Source organism: Amblyomma mixtum, chromosome 6 (genome assembly GCF_055824585.1).
Source record: "Amblyomma mixtum isolate Tamu chromosome 6, ASM5582458v1, whole genome shotgun sequence".
In the NCBI taxonomy this organism is placed as follows: domain Eukaryota; kingdom Metazoa; phylum Arthropoda; class Arachnida; order Ixodida; family Ixodidae; genus Amblyomma; species Amblyomma mixtum.
The window spans coordinates 160237025-160260819 of NC_143017.1; the positions used below are offsets into that span (position 1 = coordinate 160237025).

At 46.9% G+C, this 23795-nt stretch overlaps 1 protein-coding gene across 1 annotated transcript; it reads left to right on the plus strand.

Moving 5' to 3' along the window:
• The first annotated feature begins 112 nt into the window (after positions 1-112).
• Fib (rRNA 2'-O-methyltransferase fibrillarin) lies at positions 113-23550 on the plus strand. Its single transcript, XM_089549937.1, has 10 exons — positions 113-269; positions 1156-1443; positions 5033-5167; positions 7660-7710; positions 8945-9039; positions 11328-11498; positions 13880-14012; positions 15251-15363; positions 21048-21193; positions 23406-23550. Exons 1-10 carry the CDS (start codon positions 257-259, stop codon positions 23428-23430), a joined length of 1170 nt encoding a protein of 389 aa, XP_089406063.1. The 5' UTR covers positions 113-256; the 3' UTR covers positions 23431-23550.
• The last annotated feature ends 245 nt before the right edge of the window (positions 23551-23795 follow it).

A 23795-nucleotide genomic window follows, 5' to 3' on the forward strand; every position in this document is an offset into this window, starting at 1 on the left:
AAATTAGTCCCAAAACTAAGCGAATCGTGGGAGAAACTGACAAAAGAATTAATCGTTGTAAAATTTACAAATGTTCTTAACAATGTTAGGGTAATTCTGAGCAGAAAGTTATGAGTTTGGACTTCGATGTGAGAAAGAACTACTGGAGCTATGGTCACTACGGCACTGAGGATAAGGGTGCGCGGCAGTCAGCTTGATGGCATCACCCGCCGCATCGCGAGGGAAGCGTGGTTTTGAGTAACACGTGGTTGCAGAGATGGGTAGACCAGGTAATATTTCTAATTGTTGTAGTATTGTATTTAGGCTATTGTCAGCCCCATGATTGGTCAGGGTGGAACGCTGTGAATCTTCTTATATGCAAAATAAGCGTTGAGTTCTTGCGTATTCGGCGTTAGCCGGCAATCCCACGCCGCGTGCATAAGGGCATGTTGAGTACCACTGGAAAGGAAAGCTTCGCTCATTTGTTTTAGGAGCATGCTTGCAAAAACTAGTATTTTGTTGGCGAGCACCTCTGTATTGTGCAAATTTTATGCATGTTTATTTGTGTTAAAGGCGTGTTTTGTTCTGCGCCCTGTCATGTTTCTGAGCCTGATTGAAGCTATCATGGCTGTCAGCGTCTCGCGTGTTTTGGTTGAAACTTAATTTTTTTTTTTTTTTTCCGTTTGGACTGGTGGCATGATTCGTTACTTTCTTTATTTTTTGCACGGGCTTATTCGACTGCAGAGCTAGTAACCAGGCAAGCACGTGCTGCACTACTTAACTATGCTGATCAACTAGAAAACAGTTGTTACCAAGACCGGCGCGCGCCGTTTTGAAGGAGTGTTAATGTTTTTTTTTATGTTTTTGTGCTTTGGGAGAAACGAAGAAAGGAGATTTATATTAAAGCTACTTCGCCTCAAGTAACTGTTATCTTAATATACATTTTGTTGTTATGCAACCTTTTTTCTCGGGATCGCAAGCTCAGCGTGATGAACGAGCGTTCTCGCTTTGCTCGTGTTGCAATCCGCACTACCGCATCAGCGCGGTAAAGCATTGCAGTGCTCCTCGAAAGGCTGCGAACGTAGTGTACCAGTGCTGTTTTTATTTGCCGGTGCTTTTGTGAGAGCGCCGAAAGCCTGACAGCATCTTTCAAATTTGTGCCTTTTTCCTTGCTAGGCTTCACTCCTAGAGGCGATCGCGGCGGCCGAGGTGGTCGAGGTGGCTTTGGCGATCGCGGTGGTGGCCGTGGAGGTTTTGGCGACCGTGGCGGCCGAGGCGGCTTCGGAGGTCGGGGTGGCCGTGGCGGCTTCGGCGGTCGTGGCAGCTTTGGCGACCGTGGCGGCCGTGGTGGTTTCGGCGACCGTGGAGATCGAGGCAGCTTCGGGGACCGAGGCGACCGAGGCAGCTTTGGTGACCGTGGAGGGCGAAGCAGCTTCGGTGGCGGAGATAGAGGCGGCGGACGCGGTATGTGATTTTTCGTTTGACACTCAAGTCATCTACCCTAGGAGTGGTAGATACACTGAGTTCCATTACTAGTGTTCTGCTGCACCGCTGTTGTGTTGCAGTGTTGTTTTCTGACGCACTTTTTCAGTGTTACGCCATAGTTCTGGCTGTTTATAGTGATTATTCTATAAAGGCTTGAAGCAGTACAACTCGTCATATTGGGCACACATGAGGGGCTGATATTACAGTAAAGACAAATGTATAACATCTCACGATCAAGTATTAGCGTGCAAGGCAGGCCATGTAAACGTGCTGCAGGGTGTGTCAGTAGTTCAGCAGTGCTTTGCGGTTTTGCTTTGCTACATAAGCGTGGTGTATGTGAGGGGACATTTTACCTGTATATAGCTTGCGCCGACATCACAGCAGTTACCACGCTGGTTAGCCAGGAGCACTTTGAGAGGATGCACATTTCTGTAATCCTATTCAGAGCCGTATTACGGAACTATCACAAATCCGGTCAAAAGTTATTGACAGTGACATCAAAAGGACGAAACGATGAGACGTCGCTGCTTGACTCATCAAGGAATCAGCCAGTTCCTGCAGGACGGCGCCGTGGGAGCATTTCTTTGCAAGGCGAGGGACAGCCTGCTAAATTTTTGTAAAAAGACTAGAAATACGCAGCGATCAAAATAACCAGTACGTTATCTTGCCAAAACGTGTTTAACGTTGGAAAACATTAAGCAAAACTGGGAGTGTACGAAGTTGTGCTATTAAATTTGCTGGTGGGTAACTTTGGCTGCCACAGGGGTGCACTGATGGTAGTAAAACGTCAACAAGCCGCTTTGCTTGAAAACAGCTGATTCCACGCCTTGTTATTGGCTTTTATGTGGTGTCGAAAATCAATATAGGCAACCTGCAATAGCCAGGCGGCGCCGCTGTCGCGCTGCTTACAGCGCCGCCACCATATGTTTTTTTGGTACTGGGTAGGCGGTCGTTCTTTTCGGCGTGCATGCCCAGTACGAATTTGAAAATGTCGGTTGTTTTATATTGCGGATTCAAGCCTCTTGATGCCATCGGTGTGTATTTTCGGCGACCGGAGCTCTAAAAAGGATGTCGCCTTTACGAGAGCAACCATGTGCACTCAGTGAAGGAAACGGATGGCGCTGAAATTTCGGCGAAGTGTCAGTCTCAGCGGGGCAAACACGTGTACGACGTTCAACTTGTGCATGTACAGTGCATGTGTAAGCAACCGTCTCGTCGCTTTGCATTGGTAACTGATATGAAAAATAGATTTTGAAAAACATAAAGGGACAAAGTTTAGATGCACGGGACCCGTGAATATGTGAATTTTTCCCGTAGCGTGTAATCGAAAGCACAGTAAACAGTGGTGGGTGTACAGAAAGAATTGCATCTATCGAGCCCAGACTGAACGTCCAAGCAACCACACAGTGAGCCTCTTTATGACTCCCGCGGTATCCAGGTGTTTACAGCTGAATTCAGGTTGTTAATAATGTTAGTTCAGTTTCATGCATGACCTTGCTTGTCGGGAGATAACTGGGATGCGTTTCAATGGTACTCTTTTCACCACGGACAAAGTGCTTTGAACATATTTTTGTGTTGTCATTTGGGCTGCAGTTGAAGAAGTCTTCACCACTCAAATATAATGCAACCAAATTTGTATGACACACAGCACTGCAAAATCAATTCACCCCTTAGGCAAAGCATGTAAATCTGCGCGAGACGGGCAAACACATAAGGGAACGACATACGGGAGTGGGACCTGAATTAATCACCTGCGACTCACCCCGCGAGGCGTGCTGCCTTTAATTCATGGTACCTCGACACGTACGCGCTAACGTTGAGCGCACGTACTTGAGTACCAGTATAGGACAAAACCGCGACCAAGAGCCCTGCTTTCGAACGCGACGAATCCTGATTTGAAGACCGTTGTTCTGACAGAACCAGAAAAACGGCTTCTTAACGCGAGAGCGCGACCGCAATTCGACCATACCAAGCAAGAGAACTACTAGCGGAGAATTTAATGAACGCTCAATATTATAGCTTCATTCAGCCGCTCCACATTTATACTTTTTTTCTCCTCTTAGCTTCGCGTGAATTATAACACCAGTGCAACTTCCTTGACACGACGCACTGCGACGATGCACTTCAGTCGCCGGGTTGACCCGTACGGCCTTGTAGGGAAACAAAACAGCTTCACGTCTCCGTTCCCTTCTCGGGTATGACAGTCCTTCACGCAACAATATCTCCGGTTGGTTTTTTTTTCCGAGTGCGACCGACATCCATGGCGTAACATGGCCGAGGTAAAGCTTCCAGAAAATCCGCAAAGCTGCACAACCTCGCTGTTTGCGCCTTCCTCGGGAAGCGGAGCCGGTCGGGCCGCGCCGAGCTGCCTACTCAGTGCTTGTCTCTTCGGCCGCGAGACGGCGCCACATGTACCTGCAAACTACACTGCAGGTTGCCTATACTGTGTGGTTGACCTAAGTGCGCAGGAAAATCTGAACAAGGGCAGTGAAGGCTACGTGTCTGCCGAGCAAACTTGCAAGGATTGCTTGGTACGAAATCGACGAAGACAACTTGTTGAACTCTGTGTTGTTCGCTCACGATCGACGATAAAAGTGTGAAAGGGTGAAGTGTTTCAGTATGTGATGTGTGGTTGTCTGTTTCTTTTCCCTTTGGAAACAGAAGACGACCACAAAGTGTGATTTGTGGGGGAAAAGAAAGTTCTTTGCCAGCAGCAGTGTGTTTTGCTTATATGTAGCTGTGGCACAGAGGTGACCGCTGGAGCCCACCCCTTCTGTGTGCCAACTTTGCAGATTGCCTCCAACACCCACCACAAGCATTCGCTCACCTTTGATTGTGCGAGGCCGACGTGTGGCTCGTTACCAATGGCAGCTTGAACGCCGCCGGTGACAAAGAACCACAGTGCACACAGCACCTGCCGCCCTACTGACAGCGCTTGCATGCACACCCCCTAGCTCATCGGTGTCTTCGTCACGCAACCACTGCACTGTCTGTTGCTTCTCCAGTCGAAAAAGGGGCCGAAACAGCTCATCCGGCAAGTCAACCGCATCTTCGTGCTACATCCATCTCCACTGCTCGCGCCGGCACAGCTGCCTCAGTCGTTTCACACCACGTACACCACCGCTGTTTTTCATCACAAACTCCTCGAGATGGTCGCAAAAAACAATCAGTTTGTGCCTGCATTATTAGGTGTGCAACGTCATCACTTCTGCCACATCCGTGACATAATCTGCAGCCGCCCATGACGCAAAAAAGCAATATGGCTGCCGGTCACGGCCAACCAATAGGAGGGGTGGCTGATTGATCCATTTTTGACAAGTTTGTGATTTGATCATTTACGGCCCCTGGTATGCACTGCCAAAGCTAGTGTGGTTATCATGGTCCCTGTGATGTCGGGTACAAGCTGTTTATGCAGCAGGCGCTTCTTTGATGGCAGTTTTCTCCGTAGTGCAGTGTAGGCAAGCCCAAATTTGACAGTTGCTTGTTTTAGTGCTGTTTTGTGTGCATAAGTAACTTTCTGCTTCACGCATTCTGTGTTGTCATATGTTTTGTCATTTTGTCATTTCAGGTGGCTTTGGTGGTCGTGGTGGCTTTGGGGGCCGTGGACGAGGGGGTGACCGTGGTGGCTTTGGGGGCCGTGGACGAGGGGGTGACCGTGGTGGCTTTGGGGGCCGTGGTGGACGAGGACGCGGCGGAGGTCGTGGTGAGTGGAGAATTTCCATTCCAGCAATCCATCATAGTCAACTCAAGCCACGTGGCTCCAACAATTCGGACGTTCTGCCGCTGAAATCGGTGTCAGCTAGAAAAAGAAAAATGGATTTCTGACATTGATTTAGAGCTTTGCAGCATGGCATTGTCATGAGACACTTTGTGTGCTGTTAAATAAACCTGACCTGTGGAGTAACAGCATTGTGGTGTGTTGCAGCTTTGTTCGAGGTATTACCGTATATACTCGCATAATGAACCCACTTTTTTTTCCCGAAAAATTGACTTCAAGTGGGGGGGGGGGGGGCGGGGGGGTCATTATGCAGGGAAAACTTTTTTTCGAAATTTTTCGGGCGATTAAATTTCATATCACAGCATTGATACAAAATGCAATCGCAGCCTTACCTCTATAGAAAAACCACGGATGCGATGTGAATAAGAAAATTTATTTCACACACTGCTATTGCATTATCACTCGGCCTCGCTCTTCGAGTCGAGGCTTTCGCTCGCAACTTCGTCGTCGTCGTCGTCATTGTCCCACAACGCGTCGTCTTCTGTGCCGTCCAGGCAGTTTGAGATTCCAGTTTTCTTGAAGCTGCGGGCGATCACCTCGAAGGTAATTAAATTCCACGCTTCCAAAAATCATCTGCAAAGCATGTCGATGGTTGGCCTTCGTATCTTGCCAGTCGGTGTCAGGTCATGGTTGCCCGCTGCCATCCACTCAGCGTACAGCCGCCGCACGCTGTCCTTAAATGGTTTGTTGACAAAGACGTCAAGTGGCTGCAGCACTGAGGTTAGGCCACCCGGAATTACGACGATGTCTGTTCGCAGCCCGCTCATTCTGCGCGGGACGTCTTTGTCTTGGTGGCCACGAAAACTAAGACAAGGAGCGACGGCAGAAGAAGGGCCCCTGGTCGCCGTCCCCAGACTGGCCTGAGCCAGTCGACCATCAGTTGTGCCAACATCCACCCTTTCTCTTGGGCACGAATATGAATCCCAGCCAGAAAGGTGCCTTTTGGAAGAGTTTTAGTGGCAGTTTCCTGCCATCCGCCGTTACAGCGAGCATTACGGTGCACCGCTGTTTCTCGGCGCCCGTTGTCCTCACGTGCACGCTTTTGCACCTTTCAGGTCCACAGTGCTGTTCCGTGGCATATCAAAGTTTATCGCCGTTTGGTCGGCATTCCCAATCTGTGAGAGCAGGAACTTCTCCTCCCATATACATATCACAAAGCGATGAAAGTCGCGCACTTTGTCCTCGCAGTCCGCCGGCAGCCGCTGACATAGCGTCCTACGCCTTCTCAGGCATAGCCCGTTCCGACGCATAAAACGAGTTGTCCTACCACTGCTGGCTTTAAATTCGTGAACAGAAATGCCGTGACTCCATGCAGTGGCCCGCGCGTGGTTCTGAATGAGCTCGTGAGATACAGCACATCCTTCGTTGCACAGCCTCTTCACGTAGTTCAGCACTTCTTCCTCCACGTGAGGGAACTTCCCTTGTTTGGGCCCTCGAAATGCGCGCCGGTCTTTTTCGGTAGCCCTCAGTTCGTCCTCTTGTTTACGCCAGTAGCGCACACGCACCGGGTCGATATTGAAGAGTCGCCCGGCCGTGCTGTTGCCGTACTCCAAGGCATGCTCCACGACTTTTACCTTCAAACCCGCCGTGTAGCTGGCGTAACGACCCATCACCACAACGCACAAGTGAAAGCACACAGACCACTCACACGCAGCTCCAGCAATATGGCGGGTGGCTGACATCCAAATGCGTTGTCTTTACTTCGTTTTGCTGCCGCTGCGCACAAACGGCGCTATGAGCAAAGTTTTGTTTTGTGTTTGACAGATGGCACTAAGCAACCAGATCATTTAAGGTCATCATCATCCTCGGCAAAAGCGCGCAGCCACCAAGTTTCGTTTCCGCGTCACCTGCGCTTGTGTCTCCGGCGTTTCTCTCGCATTAGGCAATAATAATCATGCAGTTATGGTAAAGGAAAGATGCGGCATTGCCACTCTCACTAGAAGGTCACCCGAGCTGCGCTGTGAGCGAAGGGAAGAAGAGCCGTAGTGAAGGGCTCCAGAATACTGAGCTACCCCGCCGGCGTATCTCGCATTAAAAGAAGCTGGCTGCACCACGTCGCAGTCTGTCGACTTTGTTATCGTCAGCAGTGCCGGCCAATCGCGCCGAGATAACGCGAGCATGCTCCAATATGGCCCTGAAGATCGGCATGCAGCTTTTGCGCGAGAAAAAAAAAATATCATTTTTCGAGGCAAAATGTAGGGGGTGGGGGGGGGTCATTATGCGAGTGGGTTCATTACACGAGTATACACGGTATTTTGCAATATCTCATTTTTACTGTTTGTGCTTGTTGGAATAATGTAAGCAAGGTAAGCGAGTTTTTGCAAGGGTTTCTCCTGCTGAACTATCAGAAATATAACCTGAGTGGAGGAGCAGGTGTGCCTTCGAAGGTGTCGTCATTTTTCTGTTTATTGTCGCAGGTGGCTTCAGGGGAGGCAAGAAAGTGTTCATTGAGCCCCACAGGCATGAAGGTGAGTTGGTCTGCTGTGTATTGGGCCCAGAAGAGCTTGAACAAGGGAAGAAATTTTCACACATGGCTAGAATAGAACTTCAGTGATGCGATTCTCACAGGGTTGTGATAATTATTTGTGTCATCTAAAAACGAACAGAATCCATATGCAGAAGCTCAGGAAATATATTCACGCAGGTCTGTTTACTGCCAAGTGGATTTATTTACAACCGCATGTTATTGATCACTGCTCTCAGTGTGTACTGCAGGCAGCGTTCCGCCGCTCTTCAGCTCGAATGAAATCATCATATCATTTTACCCCCCTTTCCATGGATAACAGTGCACCATACAAGCATGCAGTAGTAAAGCCCTGTCATTACAGACAGTCATGCAGAAAACTCTTTGCACTCGAAATGCGTCCTTTAGTTGCGTGCTCAGTGATGTTAACGAATGTAGCACCTCTTACATAGGTGACTCTAGTCCAGGCAAATAATATTCAGAAATATAGGCTCAGCTTCGGATGAGAACTGTGCTGTCACAGTCTTGCAGTTGTTCATACTAACAGTGAGAAAGCTTCTGGTTTCCATGCTCTTTGTGTTTTGCTGGTGTCACAAAAAGATGCAGCGACACTTAGCGACCCTCTATTTTGTTTGCATGCAAACATCCATGTAACAGTTCTCCAAGGGAATATTTTTACAGGAAAGCTGTGACAACAATGTCGTACCGGTGAATCATTTGCAATGGAGAAAACGACATTGTTCGGCACGCATCAATCCTTCATGGACCAGTACACTGTGCTGCTCATTCATGGAAATCACCAATAACTGAAGGTGTTATTTCTATGGGGGGTTCGCTGGACCTGCGCTAATTCTTTGCAAAATGCGCGTTGTCGCATAAACAGCGGACACATAATTGGGGTTGCACTGTATTATGCATGAGCTTTTGTGGTATTTGCTTGTTATTTATTTTGTTTGGACCAAAGTGGCAACCTGTTATCATCACCTCTTGGTTATTATTCAATTTTGTTTTCTTTTGGCACCCTCTTTGGGCCACATTGCAGGAGAAGCTCGCACTGTGCCTTTGCTCTTGGCACAAGTGTGCCATTGCGTTGGCCACACTTTGCACTCCATTTGCAGCCGCTTAATTTCTTCTCAGTGGGTAGCCTGCACATTGTGTTCACCGTCATCTTCTTAGTTTTTCATTTGCGGGCCTTTAGTAATTTGATGTTGGGCTTACTTTTTTATTATTATTTTCAGGTGTCTTTATTGCACGAGGAAAAGAAGATGCTCTGGTCACCAAAAACTTGGTCATCGGAGAGTCTGTCTATGGAGAGAAACGCATTTCTGTTGACGTAAGCCGCTTGTTAGAACTTGCTTCAAGGTGTGCTATTTTTGACAGCTCTTTGTGCTGCATTTGACAAACAGAGGTTGTGAACAGGTGTTAAGTTAGTGCTAGACCCCACCATGTGCTCCAAATTGTTAGCAGTGTCTACATGTGCTTCGCATTCAGTCGACTAGGCTGCACGTGTCATCAAGGAAGATTGATCTGCAGGCTCCAATACTGTTGACCTCAACCAAGGATGCTCTTGCGTAGACCTTATTCGTGTGAAGTCAATTGTGTGGTGTCCCTATGCAGGCAACCATGGCGCACAACAGCATCGTACCCCCAAACTTGGCAAATGGTAATTTAGGGAGGAGGGCAGCCGCAAGTATTGTTTCGCAGTTGCCTGCACCACGAGGCGTAACTAGTACAACTATGTCGGAGACCCATTGATTTGTCAGTCACCTCCAAGAACACTGTCACACAGGCACCACTACAGTCGAAACAAGGTTATACCGGGACTGGGTTATGTCGAATTATTCTTAAATAGAATCATTTCTGAGCGCCGTAAAGCTACAACGTGAATGTGTGGGAAAATGTACGACTGCATCATAAAACTACATGTACGACATCATAAAAAAAAAAATAGCAGTCACGTCCGATAGACATCTGATAGATTGGACTTTAGGCAACACCAGTCGACTCAAAAAGCTGACTTCCCCTCAGCACATTTCTGGAGGTTGGCTCTCCCGCGTGGACCTGTGTGTGCTACGGTGCCACGTAGAGTGTGCAAACCAATGATGATGCGGGTTTTCTGTGGTGGTTTTCACAGCTGCGACAGGGCTAGCTGCATCCTAATTACAGTATTTACTGGTAGAATGAGTGCGTCTTTCTTTCTCTTTTTTTTTTTTTAAAGATGATTTCGAGAGTGGATTCATTCATTTGCAAAAATTTGAATTTTATCAAACAATGTTTGGTGGCTTTTATTAGGCAAGTAAATGTTATATTAGCAAACATTGGTGTGTCAGTTTCTGTGCAATCACCCCAGTACTGTTTTGATTTGGGTGTTGTAAAACAAGCTTGTTGGGGTCCAAAATTGCGTTTTGCATGTTACCTAGTTTTGCAATAAGTTTTGATTGTGGTTTGTTTCGTTGTACTCTTTTTTTCTTGTTAAGTTATTTTACCATAATCCACACAGCCAGTAGCCACAAAGCTTGAGCATTAACACAAGCCAGTCATTTTTTTTTTTTTTTAAGGCGGAAGCCTTTAATGCCTCATCGTTGTAAGCAGGAGCTGTCGACAAGAAATGTCACGCTTTTCAGTTGGTCGAAACGGTCGTAACGTCACAGTGCGCGAATTTCAAACGGGGCCAATTGTACTTTGGCTACTAACCATGCAACCAATTAAAGGGATCGTATAGTGATGCTCCAAGTAAGTTTGAGTTTAGTTAATTGCTTACTTCACCAATTGGTCCAATTAACCTTTCTAGTCAGACCAGATAAATAAATAAAACCGAGTAAGAAATTGGCCGAGCTTGGGAATCGAACCCCGGTCTCCGGAGTGCGAGTCGAGCACGCTACCACTCGGCCATGCCAGCTTGATGGTTTGGAATGAACAAAGGTGCGTCTAGTGAATACGGTGCCTTCGTTCACTCTCATCCTCCTCCCTTCCCTTGCAGTGAGGTTTAGGTGTTCACTGAGATATGAGAGACAGATACATTTCCTTTCCTCAAAAACCAATTTACTGACGAGCAAGGCGTATTTGTCCGCGTTTCAGATTGGTCCAAATTGTCATGATGTCACCACGCGCGAATTTTGACGGGTGTCCACCGAAATATGTGAGACAGTTACTGCGCAACTTTCCTTCGTCAAATACAATTTTCGACTAGTGTCTACTGAGATATGCGAGACAGTTCCTGCGTAATTTCCTTTCCTCAAATACAATTTTCATTTTCTTCACTACGGCCCCTCTTTCTTCTTTCACTTCACTTCCTCCCTTCCTGTACAGTGCGGCTCAGGTGTCACCGAGACGACAGAGAATTACTGCGCCATTTACTTTCCTTAAAAAGAGTTGCGTTCAAAGGGCAAGGCGTCGCGCCGAACGGGTGGTGGCGTTCAATGGACTCAGTGGCAGCGCTACAACACGCTGTCGCGTTCCACTCCTAAAGGCGAAGCTTAAGCGTCATTAATTGGCAGTTAATTAATGCACCAACGAAATGTGAAGTGAACAATCGCGTAGCAGAATGCAGCACTCAGTCTTTCGCCTTTCAGCACTTTAGCCGCTAAAGTTCCTCGTAATTTTTTTTTTTAACTCTGATAGGAAAATGAAGCAAAGATGGAGTACAGGGTGTGGAACCCCTTCCGATCCAAGCTGGCCGCTGCCATCTTGGGCGGTGTCGACCAAATTCACATGCCACCAGGTTCCAAAGTGCTGTACCTAGGAGCAGCCTCAGGAACTACTGTATCCCACGTGGCTGACATTGTGGGGCCTGTAAGTATTGCTTGCTACTAGTTAGTGTTCGAGTTAGTACCCACTGGTACGCTCAAGGCCCGCACGAAAATTGGACAAAAATAAACGGAGCATGCAATTGTCTTCGAATATTTTTCACAAGTTGCCTAATTGAAATGTTTGTTCTGGCAGTGGATGTATGTGCGCTTTCTCTGAGACAAACAATGTTTCTTTATTTCCAATATGGAAGGCATTGGAGTAGCGTGCTCCGTTTACTTAAGTCCGCACCTGCACAGGTGGTAGCAAAAGCTTACATGAGGCAGATGTCCAGCACAAAATTTATTTCGGCAAAGTCGTGCTTGCTGACTCTGAAAAGCCTTTGAGCATGAGCAGTGTGCATGTTCCTTTTGCTGGTATCAGTACCTATTGACTGATTCACTAGTGTGCAGCAAGTTTACCTATTCTCGTGCACATGCATACCATGGACTTTTGCTGTTGGCTATACACTGTCAGAAAAGGCAAATGAAGTGCCTGTCAGTGTTAACTGCATTCGATTCACAGGAAAATTGAAGGTTTTGATGCAGCTATGCACAAAATAATTGGGGATACTCTCTCATGTGGATGCAGCGAACTATTTGTTTTCTCTGGGGGTCATATGAGGCACATTAAAATAACTTGGTGGGCTGGTGATGTGCTCTGGTGTACACTCATCCCGCAAATCGTGCAGCATATCCACTATCAACGTGTAGCCATTTTTTCGCACTTCTATCACATGGCAGAGCAGCTCTTCTTCTAGTTAGGGAAACTTGCACGGCTTGCCGCGGAAAGTTGCAGCTTGTGTTCCTCAGTGCATCCTATTGGTTGCACCATCGTCGAACGCACTTCTCGGCCACGTCAAATTTCCTGCACACTTGCAGTGTTCAAGAGCAAACTCCCAGCCATGTAGCTATTAAAGGGACACTGAGGAGAAATTGAAGTTGGCTTGTATCGACAGAATACCGGCTCCTGATTACAAAAACGCCACTCATACTGACAACAAAGCTCTTGTAACGTAGAAAAGAGCAAGAACCAAAATACAGGTATCGCCGCCACAGGCCAAACTCGCAAGTACAAGCGTGATGAGATCATAGAACAAAACAGTGTTGCTAGAACGAATGGTTCTAGCAACACCAGGAACCGAGAAACCATGCATCACTGAGGCGCAGCCAATGCATGCGCAAATCTCCTTGACGTCGCCAGATGGCGCCACGTGCCCGGCTGCTACGCGCGCTCCTGAAGCATCGGGACAAATCAGCGCCTGTTTTCCGGCGGTAGGCGGGCTCCCGGTATTCCGCTAGCGGTAACAAGGTACACGGTATGCTAAAGGTGTCTATTTGCGAGAACTTCGTTGACGACTTCGAGAACGAGATCCATCGTAACGCTGGCAAAACGCTAGTGCAAACGTAATCGAAGCGACTGTAGCGACGGCCGCAATAGCCGATAGATGCCTTCAACGTGCGGCCGGCGGTAGCTTTCTTTTCGGCTGCTGCTAGGCCGCACTGCTGGCAGTCAGAAATCACGGAGTCTGCGTTACGTCATGTGCACGTCATGTTTCACGTCTCTTAGTCCTCTGTCGTCATAGACGAATCCCAAGTTTGAATCAGAGCGGCGGGAAAAACTTTTTCAACTTCGAATTCAAATTTCTTAGAAATAAATGCATCTTTCGCTGCCGGCCAAGTGGCAACAAAGCCATGACATGCCGAACTATCGGATTTTACTATAAAAAAAATATTAATAGTGCTCTCCTCAGTGTCCCTTTAAGGTGCTCGCCCATCGTGCTAAAATTGCAAGGCTTGGCGGCAGCAGCCATAAAAAACGAGCTGGTGATACTGATGTCAATATGTAACGGGAGCTCATGGCGAAGGAAAAATTTGTCGATGATGATGGTGAGCCGAGGCCTCGGGTGCCATTCGTGGGCGGCACCTGAAAGCTTCTGTGTGCGTGCGCGGCCTCTGCGATTAAGTGCCCCGTTGCTCGCAGCCATAGCTGATCGCGCAGGCCACGGTGCGTGCATTTAGAAGGCTATTCCCGCATGGAAAGTTTTGGTGCGGCTCTTACACGGATTTTTTTATATATATATATTTCCATTGTGAAAACAGGGTGCGGCCCTTGCACGTGTTTCTCTGGTATTTGTTTTACCGATAAATTGTTTTAGCAGCATTGCTGTAAGCGGTTTATTTTACCATTCAATACATAGTCAAGCTGACGGTGCATTGATTTTTCATTGTTATGTCCTATATGTTGCTCTTAGCAGTACTGTTATAAGTGCGTTTGACTGTGTTAACTTTATTGCAAACCTTTTTGAGGAAATGTTTCCTTTCCTCCTCATTTTCAGATTATGTAGGGTAAGTCTTGCAACTGCTCTTTCGTTTTTCCCTTTGCAGGAGGGCCTGGTTTATGCTGTCGAGTTTTCTCATCGATCTGGCCGAGACCTCATTGGCGTGGCACAGAAGAGGACCAACGTTATCCCCATTATTGAAGATGCCCGCCATCCACACAAGTATCGAATGCTTGTTGGTATGGCTGTTTCTTTTTTGCACACTGGCTTTGTCACTTTTAGCTGTGGGAATTGTACTGCTTTCCCAAAGCCATTCTTGGTGCCTATTGCTCTCTACTTGCATTGTACTTGTGAATATCTGTTCATGCTGTCAAAGCACTTCATGCCATCCGTCATCTACCTTGGGTTTGCCTGTGAATAGCTACGAGCTGATGCCACGTAAAGGGAAGTAACTTCAGTAAGTTCATTCATGAATCCACTCAGTGGCTCTCGAAAAACAGCTCTGTGTGATTTGTGTAAATGGGTTCCCTCGATAAGCATCGAACTCAACTGCTTGTGGAAACTGAATGCTGCTCAATGAATACAGTTAAACCCGGATGTATGAACCTTGATATAGCGTATTCCTTGATATTAAGAATGGTTTAGGGGGTTTAATGTCCCAGAGGGACTCGGGCTGTGAAAGACGCCATAGTGAAGGGATCCGGAAATTTGACCACCTGTGATTCTTTAACGTGCACTGACATCGCACAGCACACGGGCCTCTAGAACTTCGCCTCCATTGAAATTCGACTTCTGCGGCTGGGGTCGAACCCGCATCTTTTTGGCCAGCAGCCGCGCACCATAACCACTGTTCTCAGTTCCCGAACGCCGCCTTCATTGAAACGAGTGTACAGTGGACGCGCGCTAAGCGAAACTCGGATAAACAAAAACTCTTCAGTGAAACAATTTCAAAATATGTAATTGGTATCATATCCTTAGTATGGAACTTAATGTCCCGTCCAATGTTCTCAAGGTGGCCTGTATTTACTTTGCTTTCACTCCTGCATTGGCGTTTTGAGCCTTCTTGCAAAAACTTGGTATGAAAAAATCTCGGACATTTTTCAGTTTTGTTATGTCCAGGTTTAACTTTATGAGTTTGTTCTAAAAAACACGTAAAAAAACATGGGCTGTCCAAATAATCATTGGCCCAATGAGGTTTCTTGGAGTTCTCTCTACTCTAGTGGATGTTGGGAAGCTTGGGAATGTGATGTACCAGATGGTTTGAAGCGTTTGGCTTGCTACCGTTTCACAGTTCCTTAGCTATTCCCAGTGCATTCATATTGTAATGTACGAAGATTCTTCCTCATGGCATCAGTGTGTAGGAGGCTACCTCAATAGTTTACACACTTTCACAGTCCTTTCTGTTCTAGAGTCAGTGAGCCCATTGATCTGACAGAGTGAATACAGTTTCATGTTGTGGGGCGTGACTGTCTTGCAGGTATGGTGGACACCATTTTTGCAGACGTAGCTCAGCCTGACCAGGCGAGAATAGTTGCCATCAATGCTCATCACTTTCTCAAGAATGGTGGTCATTTTGTCATATCCATAAAGGTAGGTTGATTCCATATTTTCTTCTTTTCACGAATGCAGTTGACATGGCTGGGATGGATATGCTTGTTCTAGGAGTTTCATTTGCAGTGTGAAACTATCAAGTGGTGTGTGGCTAATCATAATTTCGAATAGTTTCTGAAAAGCATTTGCAGCTTGATTTGATTTGATTCAAGCCACACTTTTACTTTCGAAGTACAGTAGAACCCTGCTATCACGTTTTTCACGGGACCACAGAAAAAACAAAGTACCAGCTGGGAAATGGAGTGGCTGGGAAGCGCACGTGAAAAAAAAAAAAATGTACACCTTCGCCTTCCTTTGTTTAATTTTGTTTTACTTCTTGTAAGGGGAACATTCGTCTCTGGAATTTGCAGGGCTTTGTGCCCTCGCGATCGTTCGCATGCACAGAAAGTCTTAAGCGCCCTGCAATGGCTCTTTGCCTGCCCGAGCAGCTGTTGTTAGAAGGGAGACAGCAGCAAAGACTGTGGATGCACTGTGTAGGTGAAGTTCGGGTGCACCTGCATGCTTGTGCACTATTTTCAAAGCGGTGGCTTAAATCCTGTACAATCCTCGTCTGTCAGCACCTAGAAATCACACTTTTAAAGGCCTACTTGACCGAAACTTTACTTCGGCTAATTTTGCGCTCGATATAGTGTACATATTATTAACAATATTTATATTTAATGCTAGGGCTGTGAAGCGCCCAGAATTTTAGTTAGAAGCGTTCAAAAACCTCTGTAGCAGACGACGCAGTCCCCTAGCGGTGTGCTGGACAACTAACAAACCAGACCGGAAATGACGCACAATTGAGACACCGGCATCGCCGGCTCGCCAGTTTCAGGCGTTCTGAAATGGGTGCGCGCCCCTTGTAAGCTCTTCTTCTGGCGCATTTCTGGCTGTTTTCACCGCGAAGCTCGATGGTCTTCGAGAAAAATAAACTGCTGGCATCATGTCGACGAAGTGCATGGCCGCGGAAGGGAATACAAGGAATGCGGAAAGCACCATGTATACCTCTCGGCCACTGACCTTTACCCCCGATCTCGAAAGCTGGTGTCAGCTGTGGAGCTCAGGTTTTAACGTGAATTCCCCTCTCTTCTTCAAAAAAGATAATGGTGGGTGACTGAGGCTTCTGCCTCGCGCTAACCCCTTTTGTGGGTTGGGCTTTGTCGATAGAGCTGTCCCGGTCTACGTCATGCATCAGAGCACGTAGTACGCGTTTCGGGCCCGATCGGCAAAGCATGCCACGAACCGGGTTGTAATTCGGAGAAGAAAGGCTTCGAGGCGTCTCTAATCGGGAGAATAAAGAGGAGGGGGGACCGCTTGTCACAAGCTAGCTAAGCCGGTTCAGAAGCTAAAGTGGACGGCTTTGCTCATCGAGCAACGCCCTTTTGACGACACGTCGTTTACACCAGGCAGAAGTCTAAGGACAGGTCTGCTTCGTCTGAAAAGGAATCAACATATGCACACCCGTTTATTGCAGGCGCAGCTCTGCCCAATGCGCAATAATGCCGTCGTGCGTCGAGTGTATCTGCTGCCTCGAAGATTTGCAGGGCGGGCTGAGAATCCTGGAAGGCCACACGAGCGTTACTGAAAACTTCGCAGAAGAGTTGAAATCTGGGTTAGTTGGTACATACTTAAGAAAAACCAGCCAAAAAGACGGGGACAAAGGAGAGACGAGGCACACACAACGACTGGAGGTCGTTGTGACCTGAGGTCGATTAGAGGAAGCTTCAGCGTTACCGTTCGAGGCGCGTCTCCAAGACCCTAGAGAACTGAATGCATGTTATTTCAATGATAATATTTTCAAAGAATTTTGATTATATGTTCTTTATTATTACTCAGTCGATAGAGACACACTACCTACAGTAATTTGCGCGGTGGGCGTATACTGTCGACTGGGGGTTAGGCAACCACGTCGTGCTGCCCAGCTGTGTGGCTTGAAAAGATTAGAAAAACATTTCCGTCCCTGCAGTACACGGGGTTTAAGTGGTTCTAGATAAATACTGTAATGAACGCAACGCATACGTTTTTGTTCATTTGAATCGGCATGTATTTCGCAACGCGCAGTGGCTTGCCCGACCGAGGCGTGCAAAGATGAACCAGCCCACCATCGGCACCGCACTGATGCCACGGTCCTCAGAGAAAAATATATATTTATTTTGCAACACAAATTTTGCTTCTGGCATATTCTTTCGCTTAACGCAGCACTTAATTCTCTTGAGCTCTCTTTTTAGACATCCAGCTGTTTTTATTGATTTAACTCGCGTTCACAGCACCTGTTCCAAATTTCTGTGCACAGGAAGGAATATCTTTCGACAGGGGAGAAAAATGAGAAGAGAAAGGAGAAGGCAGGTCGTTTTTTTTTATCAAGACAACAACCATATTGTACGCGCAGCAGAGCGCACATGTGCTGTTGGCACACGCGTGCCAGCTCAAAAAAGCCGATTTATAATACAAGCCCTTCTACTTGGCCTCCGTTTGAATATGCTTCCTTCCTCCGCTATATCCGAACTTTGCACAAGCTGTAATCGAATACTGCCAGGCAAATAGCGCTCACTAGCATTGCGGCGCGATCATCTTCGCTGATGTTGAGCCAGGACTTTTCTGGTCTACTACAGCAAATAAAACCCGTGTAAAACTTTTTCTAGGGCGTTTTATTCGTTTTAAGATGTGTGTTTTCACATATAACCAGTATTTATAGCACCAAGTGCTGCACGCGCGGTACCGTCGCTTTGCTCGAGCCGCAACGAGCAGACGCTCCGAACCCGTCCGGACTACAGTCTCAAACATGCGTCACTTCCGGCGGGCGGCAATGGCGCCCGTTTTTCCAGTTTCGGTATTGAAAACTCTGATTTTTGCGTGCCCTTTTCATCGTAACTGCTTGAAACTGGACCGTAATGTTTTGTGGGTAGCATAATACGGGGGTGTACTATGAAAAAACAACCTTTTTAAGGTTTGAAAAATTTCGGTCAAGTAGGCCTTTAAGCTCAGTGAAAGTGCAGATGACTGAAATGTGCCTCGGGTCCAACCTGCGCTGCATCTCATGCAGCATGGCAAAATAAAAATAAAAATGCCTGCATGGTGTTTGCCGCAGCATATTTTCGTTTTCGCGGCAATGGGCCACTTGATGCTCGGAGCCTTACTCAGGGATGGCTACTTTCGCCAGTGCTACATGTTGAGTAGAAGCGTACCATATTTTTGCGTGCATAACCCACCCCTTCATATAACCTGCACCTTACTTTTGACTGCCATGAAGGAAAAAAAAAAGCATCCCCTCATATCACCTGCACAGTTGCCTGAAGAAAATACCTAAGACTAGGCACTTTTAATCATGAAGGTGATGAAAACCTTGTTGTCAGAGCGACATTATTTCTACAAGCTTGTGCAACGCTCATTTGACCTATTCAGTTGTTATCACTGCCGTCTGAAGAAGCTTCGTCACTGCTGTCAAAGATGTCGTCATTTTCCAATCCATTAAGCGTGCTGCTTCTTGCACACTTCCTGCTCCTTTTGTGCTCCATGTTGTCTGGGATCGCTTTTCACTCATCTGTGATCCATCTGTACAACACTGTGATGTGTGGCCGTTGAATTCGTCTCATTGGCATGAGGACATAAACTCCGTCAGTCATTTGTTGGCTTGACATGCATCGATGACAGTAGGGATTGTGGATGCTCTGTGGCACGCCACACATTGTCGCGAAGGCGATCCCCCTTGACCCCAGAGCCCCCAAATCCACATAAACCCGCTCCCCCATATTTTGATCATGTTTTATCAATTTCTGGTGCGGGTTATACGGATGAACCTCGCAAGGTTGAAAACCGCAAATACTGTAAGACAGGCCTTGAGCAGCTGGTGATCAAGGAAGGTGACGATGGCAGCCGCTGAATGCTCTGATGCTTGTGTTTGCTCTTGAGAGAGACTGCTGATTGGTAGCCGTCCTGCCAACACATTGCAATGCGGCGCTCTTTCGGACAATTTTTACCCTGCGACCTCTCTTGGAACACATTTTCTCTATTATCCATTCGTTCTGTGCTTCTAAATGCTTGTTGCAACGCTGCCACTGTGGCCGTACAGGTGAGGAGGTTGAGTAAAGATAGACAGGGTCACCTGTGTTGCCAATGATGACTTTATGAAGCCACAGACAAAGGTAAGAAGGGGGCCAAACATGCTGCTAAGGCTGATGAAGAGCAGGCAAGAGCTGTGGCGCATCAAACAGCAAAAGCAGCGAGGGACGCTGAGTGCCTTGTGCAGCACGAAAAATGGAAGTGGCTGAGCATGGTGGCACATGGTGGCGTGTCAAATGAAGGCAAGTGCAATGTCCAGCTATGAAAAGTGACTGATTGCGCGCTAGCTCGAAGAACCGAAGAAAAGGGGGCATGTTTAGCTGCCAACAAACCTAGCCAATACCCGAGTATGGCTACCACTATCCATTAGCCGGCCTAGAATGTACTTTACCTTTCCAGCAATGCATTTCTCTTGACAACGAGATATACACATATTCAAATTTCATATAATTCAAACTGAACAAAATCGGTATGCAGAGGCATGGGAAATGGATTCACGCAGATCTGTTGATGACTGACGGATTTATTTACTGCTGCCTGGCTACAGCTCACTACTTGCGTTGTGTACAAACATGACTGGCGGTTGTGACATCGGCAATGTGCAGGCCACGGGCTGACGCTCACTGTTTTGGGCAGCATGTCACCACTCACTGCTCGCGGTGCATACCAAACAACTAGCGATCTTGGTTATGGCGGTATACAGGCAGCACTTAGTGCTTGAGAGTGCAGTCACGGCTTGTGCATTCATATCATTTGTGGGGGTGTGGAAGATAGCACGGAGTATCTGAAATTCTGCACATTATACACAATGCACTCGGCCAGCAGTTTTACAAATTCATATCAGCCGTGTTTGCATCGCCTAGATTCTACTGTACTTCAAATTTTTTTGGCAGTTGAATCAAGCTGAACCTGAAGAGACCATGACAATATGTTCGTCGTATCAGAAGTCTCCCCACAAAGGCTATAGGAGCATGCATGCCAACGCCATAGGCAGATTACACCACGTGTATTTTTGTCCACCGCAGGTGATGTACTATGCAGTGCCAGTATCTGGCTATGTCAGATCTCAGTGCTACAAAAACGCATATGGCAGATCCATATTGGTTGAGAAACTGCTTAAACCTAAAATTTAAGCAGTTTCTCGACCAATGTGGATCTGCCATATGCGTTTTTGTAGCACTGAGATCTGACATAGCCAGATATTGGCACTGCAGAGTACATCACCTGCGGTGGACGAAAATACAAGTGGTGTATCTGCCTATAAACGAGCAGGTGTATCCCACATCTACACACCTTTCCTTTTACCAGGGTTAGTGCACAGCAAATGAACGTGTCGTTGAGTAAGTCTGTCTTAACCAAGGGCCACTAGAAGTGGTTCGCCTCAAGTGGATTGAGTCATGGGGAAACCATCTAAATGCTCTTGCATTGTGTCTTATCTGATAATTAATCTTAACCGAGTGCGTATGATGGGAGTCTACTGCAGCTTTATCAAGCACGGGAGGCTGGTGCACAGCACTTGCGCAGACCAAGGCACTGAAAAGATCACGCTTTACGAAGTGTCTGCAGCCGTGGGCGTTTGCTGTCTTATCAAGTGGCATGGCATCTCCCGTGCTTCTGCGCAGGCCAACTGCATTGACTCCACAGCAGAGCCTGAGGCAGTCTTCGCCGGTGAAGTGGAGAAACTGAAGCAGGAGCGCCTCAAGCCACAGGAGCAAATCACATTGGAACCATATGAAAGGGACCACGCTGTTGTCGTGGGCATCTACAGGTGAAATCCTGTTCTCTCTGATAGGATGGGGGAGATTTTGTTGCTTTGTATATGGTCTCTAGATCAGTGTCAGCATGTTTGTATTGTTAAAGCGAACGCAGCACACCATGCAAAAGCTCTCCTGTATGCATGTCAGGCTATTAGCAGTGCAATGTGTTTGACACAGAGGCGTGTGCACATTTGACTTTTGCAGGGCTAAGGTTGCGTTTGCTGTGTGATGTGATGTAGCTACAAGGGCACTCATTTTGCCATGGTATAAGACTCAAGGACTGGCCTTTTTACTTCGAGTTATATATCCCACTGCAAGTCTGCCCCAGCTGGTGATCCTCTGGCAAAGTTGTGTACTGCATGGTCAGCACTTGGAAGCATGTACATCAAATACAAACTGGTGGCCATGCTATTGTTGGCAGGCCAGCTAAGTATACCTGGCAAGGAAGCTGATGGCATGTTTCATGTTAGCATTGTTGTCGTATTGTGAATTCTTTTGCTCAACAGCTGTGTAGTGTTTATGGAGAATATGAGTCGCCTGGGTGGTGTTGTGGTAGTTCCACTATAGAACCAAAAATACCATTGCTAGCCACTTGGGCTGTGACCAAAGGTAAGTGTGTCCAGTGTGTGCCTGACTGATAGAATTCCTTGTTTCTATTTGTATCATACACACACTGCATCTGGCTTCAACTGCAGGGTGTGGATAGCCTTGCATTGAGATTGTTCAGTCGGGTGTATGAAGGCAATGTGCTTCAGAATCAGACTTGCTGCTCAAATAAGGCCCTCCAACCAGTGTAGTATGTTGAGTGTCAGGACCTCACAATTAATCTGGCTAATCTGCGGTTAATCCCCCTGCACCTGCCAGCCCCCTGTGATGTCATGCTAGCTGGTGAGAGGGGATTAACCACAATGTCATGACAATAGGTCGACCACATTGGCTGGAGGGCCTCCATTGATGCGCATTTGTTGCTTCGTTCCTAATCTGTATCCGACTATAGGCTTTGTGTTGGAGCACTTGATTAGCATGGAAACCTCTAGCGCAGGTTCCCTGTGTGCTACATCGATCGTTGCACCTGTACTGAACATCAGTTGCTTTGATGCGAGGTGTTCAGACACTTGCTCAAGTTCCCCAAGCAAGATTTTACTTGTTCTTTGTGCAGCTGGGAACACATCCAGCTGCATTCAGGTTGATCACATTTCACTTTTTAATGTGTTGCTTTTTTATTCTCATCCTTTTATGATGCCAGAAAGTATTTGGAATTATTATTGTGTTAATGAGTGTGGCATTCATCTGCTGAGCTCAGGGTTGGATGGTGAAACCCCAGCTGCAGCAGCGGCTTTGTGGCAGGCTGAAACAAAATGCTCATTTACTGGAATATCTTTACGCATGAAAGAACCTCTGGCGGGCAAAAGTAACATCAAGTCTGCCGCTGCAGTAACTGCTTCTCTCTGTCATTTCTTGCCCTCCATCTGTTGGTTGACTTGTCCTCCTTGAGAATGGTCACTGCACCTTTTCTCACCTAATATCTATTTTGCCACCTCAGCTGCTTTCCTGGGTGTACTCTAAAAAATAGCTGCTGGGTGGATTTCATTGATGCCTTTATGGGCGATGCGTACAGTGTATAGATAGGCATTTTGCGGTTTATTGTGTGTTCCACAAGGTGCGTAAGCAAACTTTCACTGTGAGTACATGACTAAACACATCTCACAAGAAATTCCTTCCTTGAGATTTATTTCTCCTTGAGTTGGTGTTTGGTTGGGTATCGGTTTCCAGCCGCAATGGGTGAATTTTGTTATAACCGAGTGCATATTTAATTGCTGCATTTTGCAGCTTGCTTTCCCTGGGTGACTGATGGACTTGAGTTTTGTGAAACATGCGTGTGTAGCTTATGGTTGGTATGCCAAGTTGGCCATATGCGACGTCATTACAGATGGCGCGAATTTTTTTTTTTTTTTTTTTGTGACGAACTTTTCGGAAAGGGACCTTAATGCTCTGTTTTTACCTGGGTTACCGCTTTCGCGTTTTGACCGACGGTGCTTTGCCGCTGGTGAATTGTTTTCGTGCAAGCTCCATAGGTGGCACCACCTTCCCGCCAACGTGTGCTTTTTGTGCGCATGTTGCCAAACCACCAGAGGCTTGTGAATGGCTATGTTCATGATTATACATTTTTTTTTTTATAATGTTGAAGCTTACTGACTTATTTTACAATTTATGTTATCGCAGGCAACCGAAGAAATCTGAAGGGTGATCTGCAGGCTCGGCGCAAGTCTGTTTTTATCTGGCACTTTGTTTTAGCGTCTCCTTCCTGATTTGAAAACGCGCAATGCGTGTGGCTGTAAGCTATAATAAACCGTTTTTCCAAAACGTGTCCTGTTGTTGTGCTTGAAGTTTTCTCATTCGAAAGTTGATATGTACCCAAAGTTGAAATCCAACCTTGCAACCGAGTTGTTGCCTGTCCCCATCCAGCAGCACCTCGGTTGGTAGTTGCGTATTCGTGTTTTTATGTTTATGTATTTCCAATTACATTTTTGTTGCAACATTACCTTGTCAGAGAAGTTATTGTTTGCTGATATTATTGGTTCATTCGCATGCACGTGCACAAATCTTTCTTGA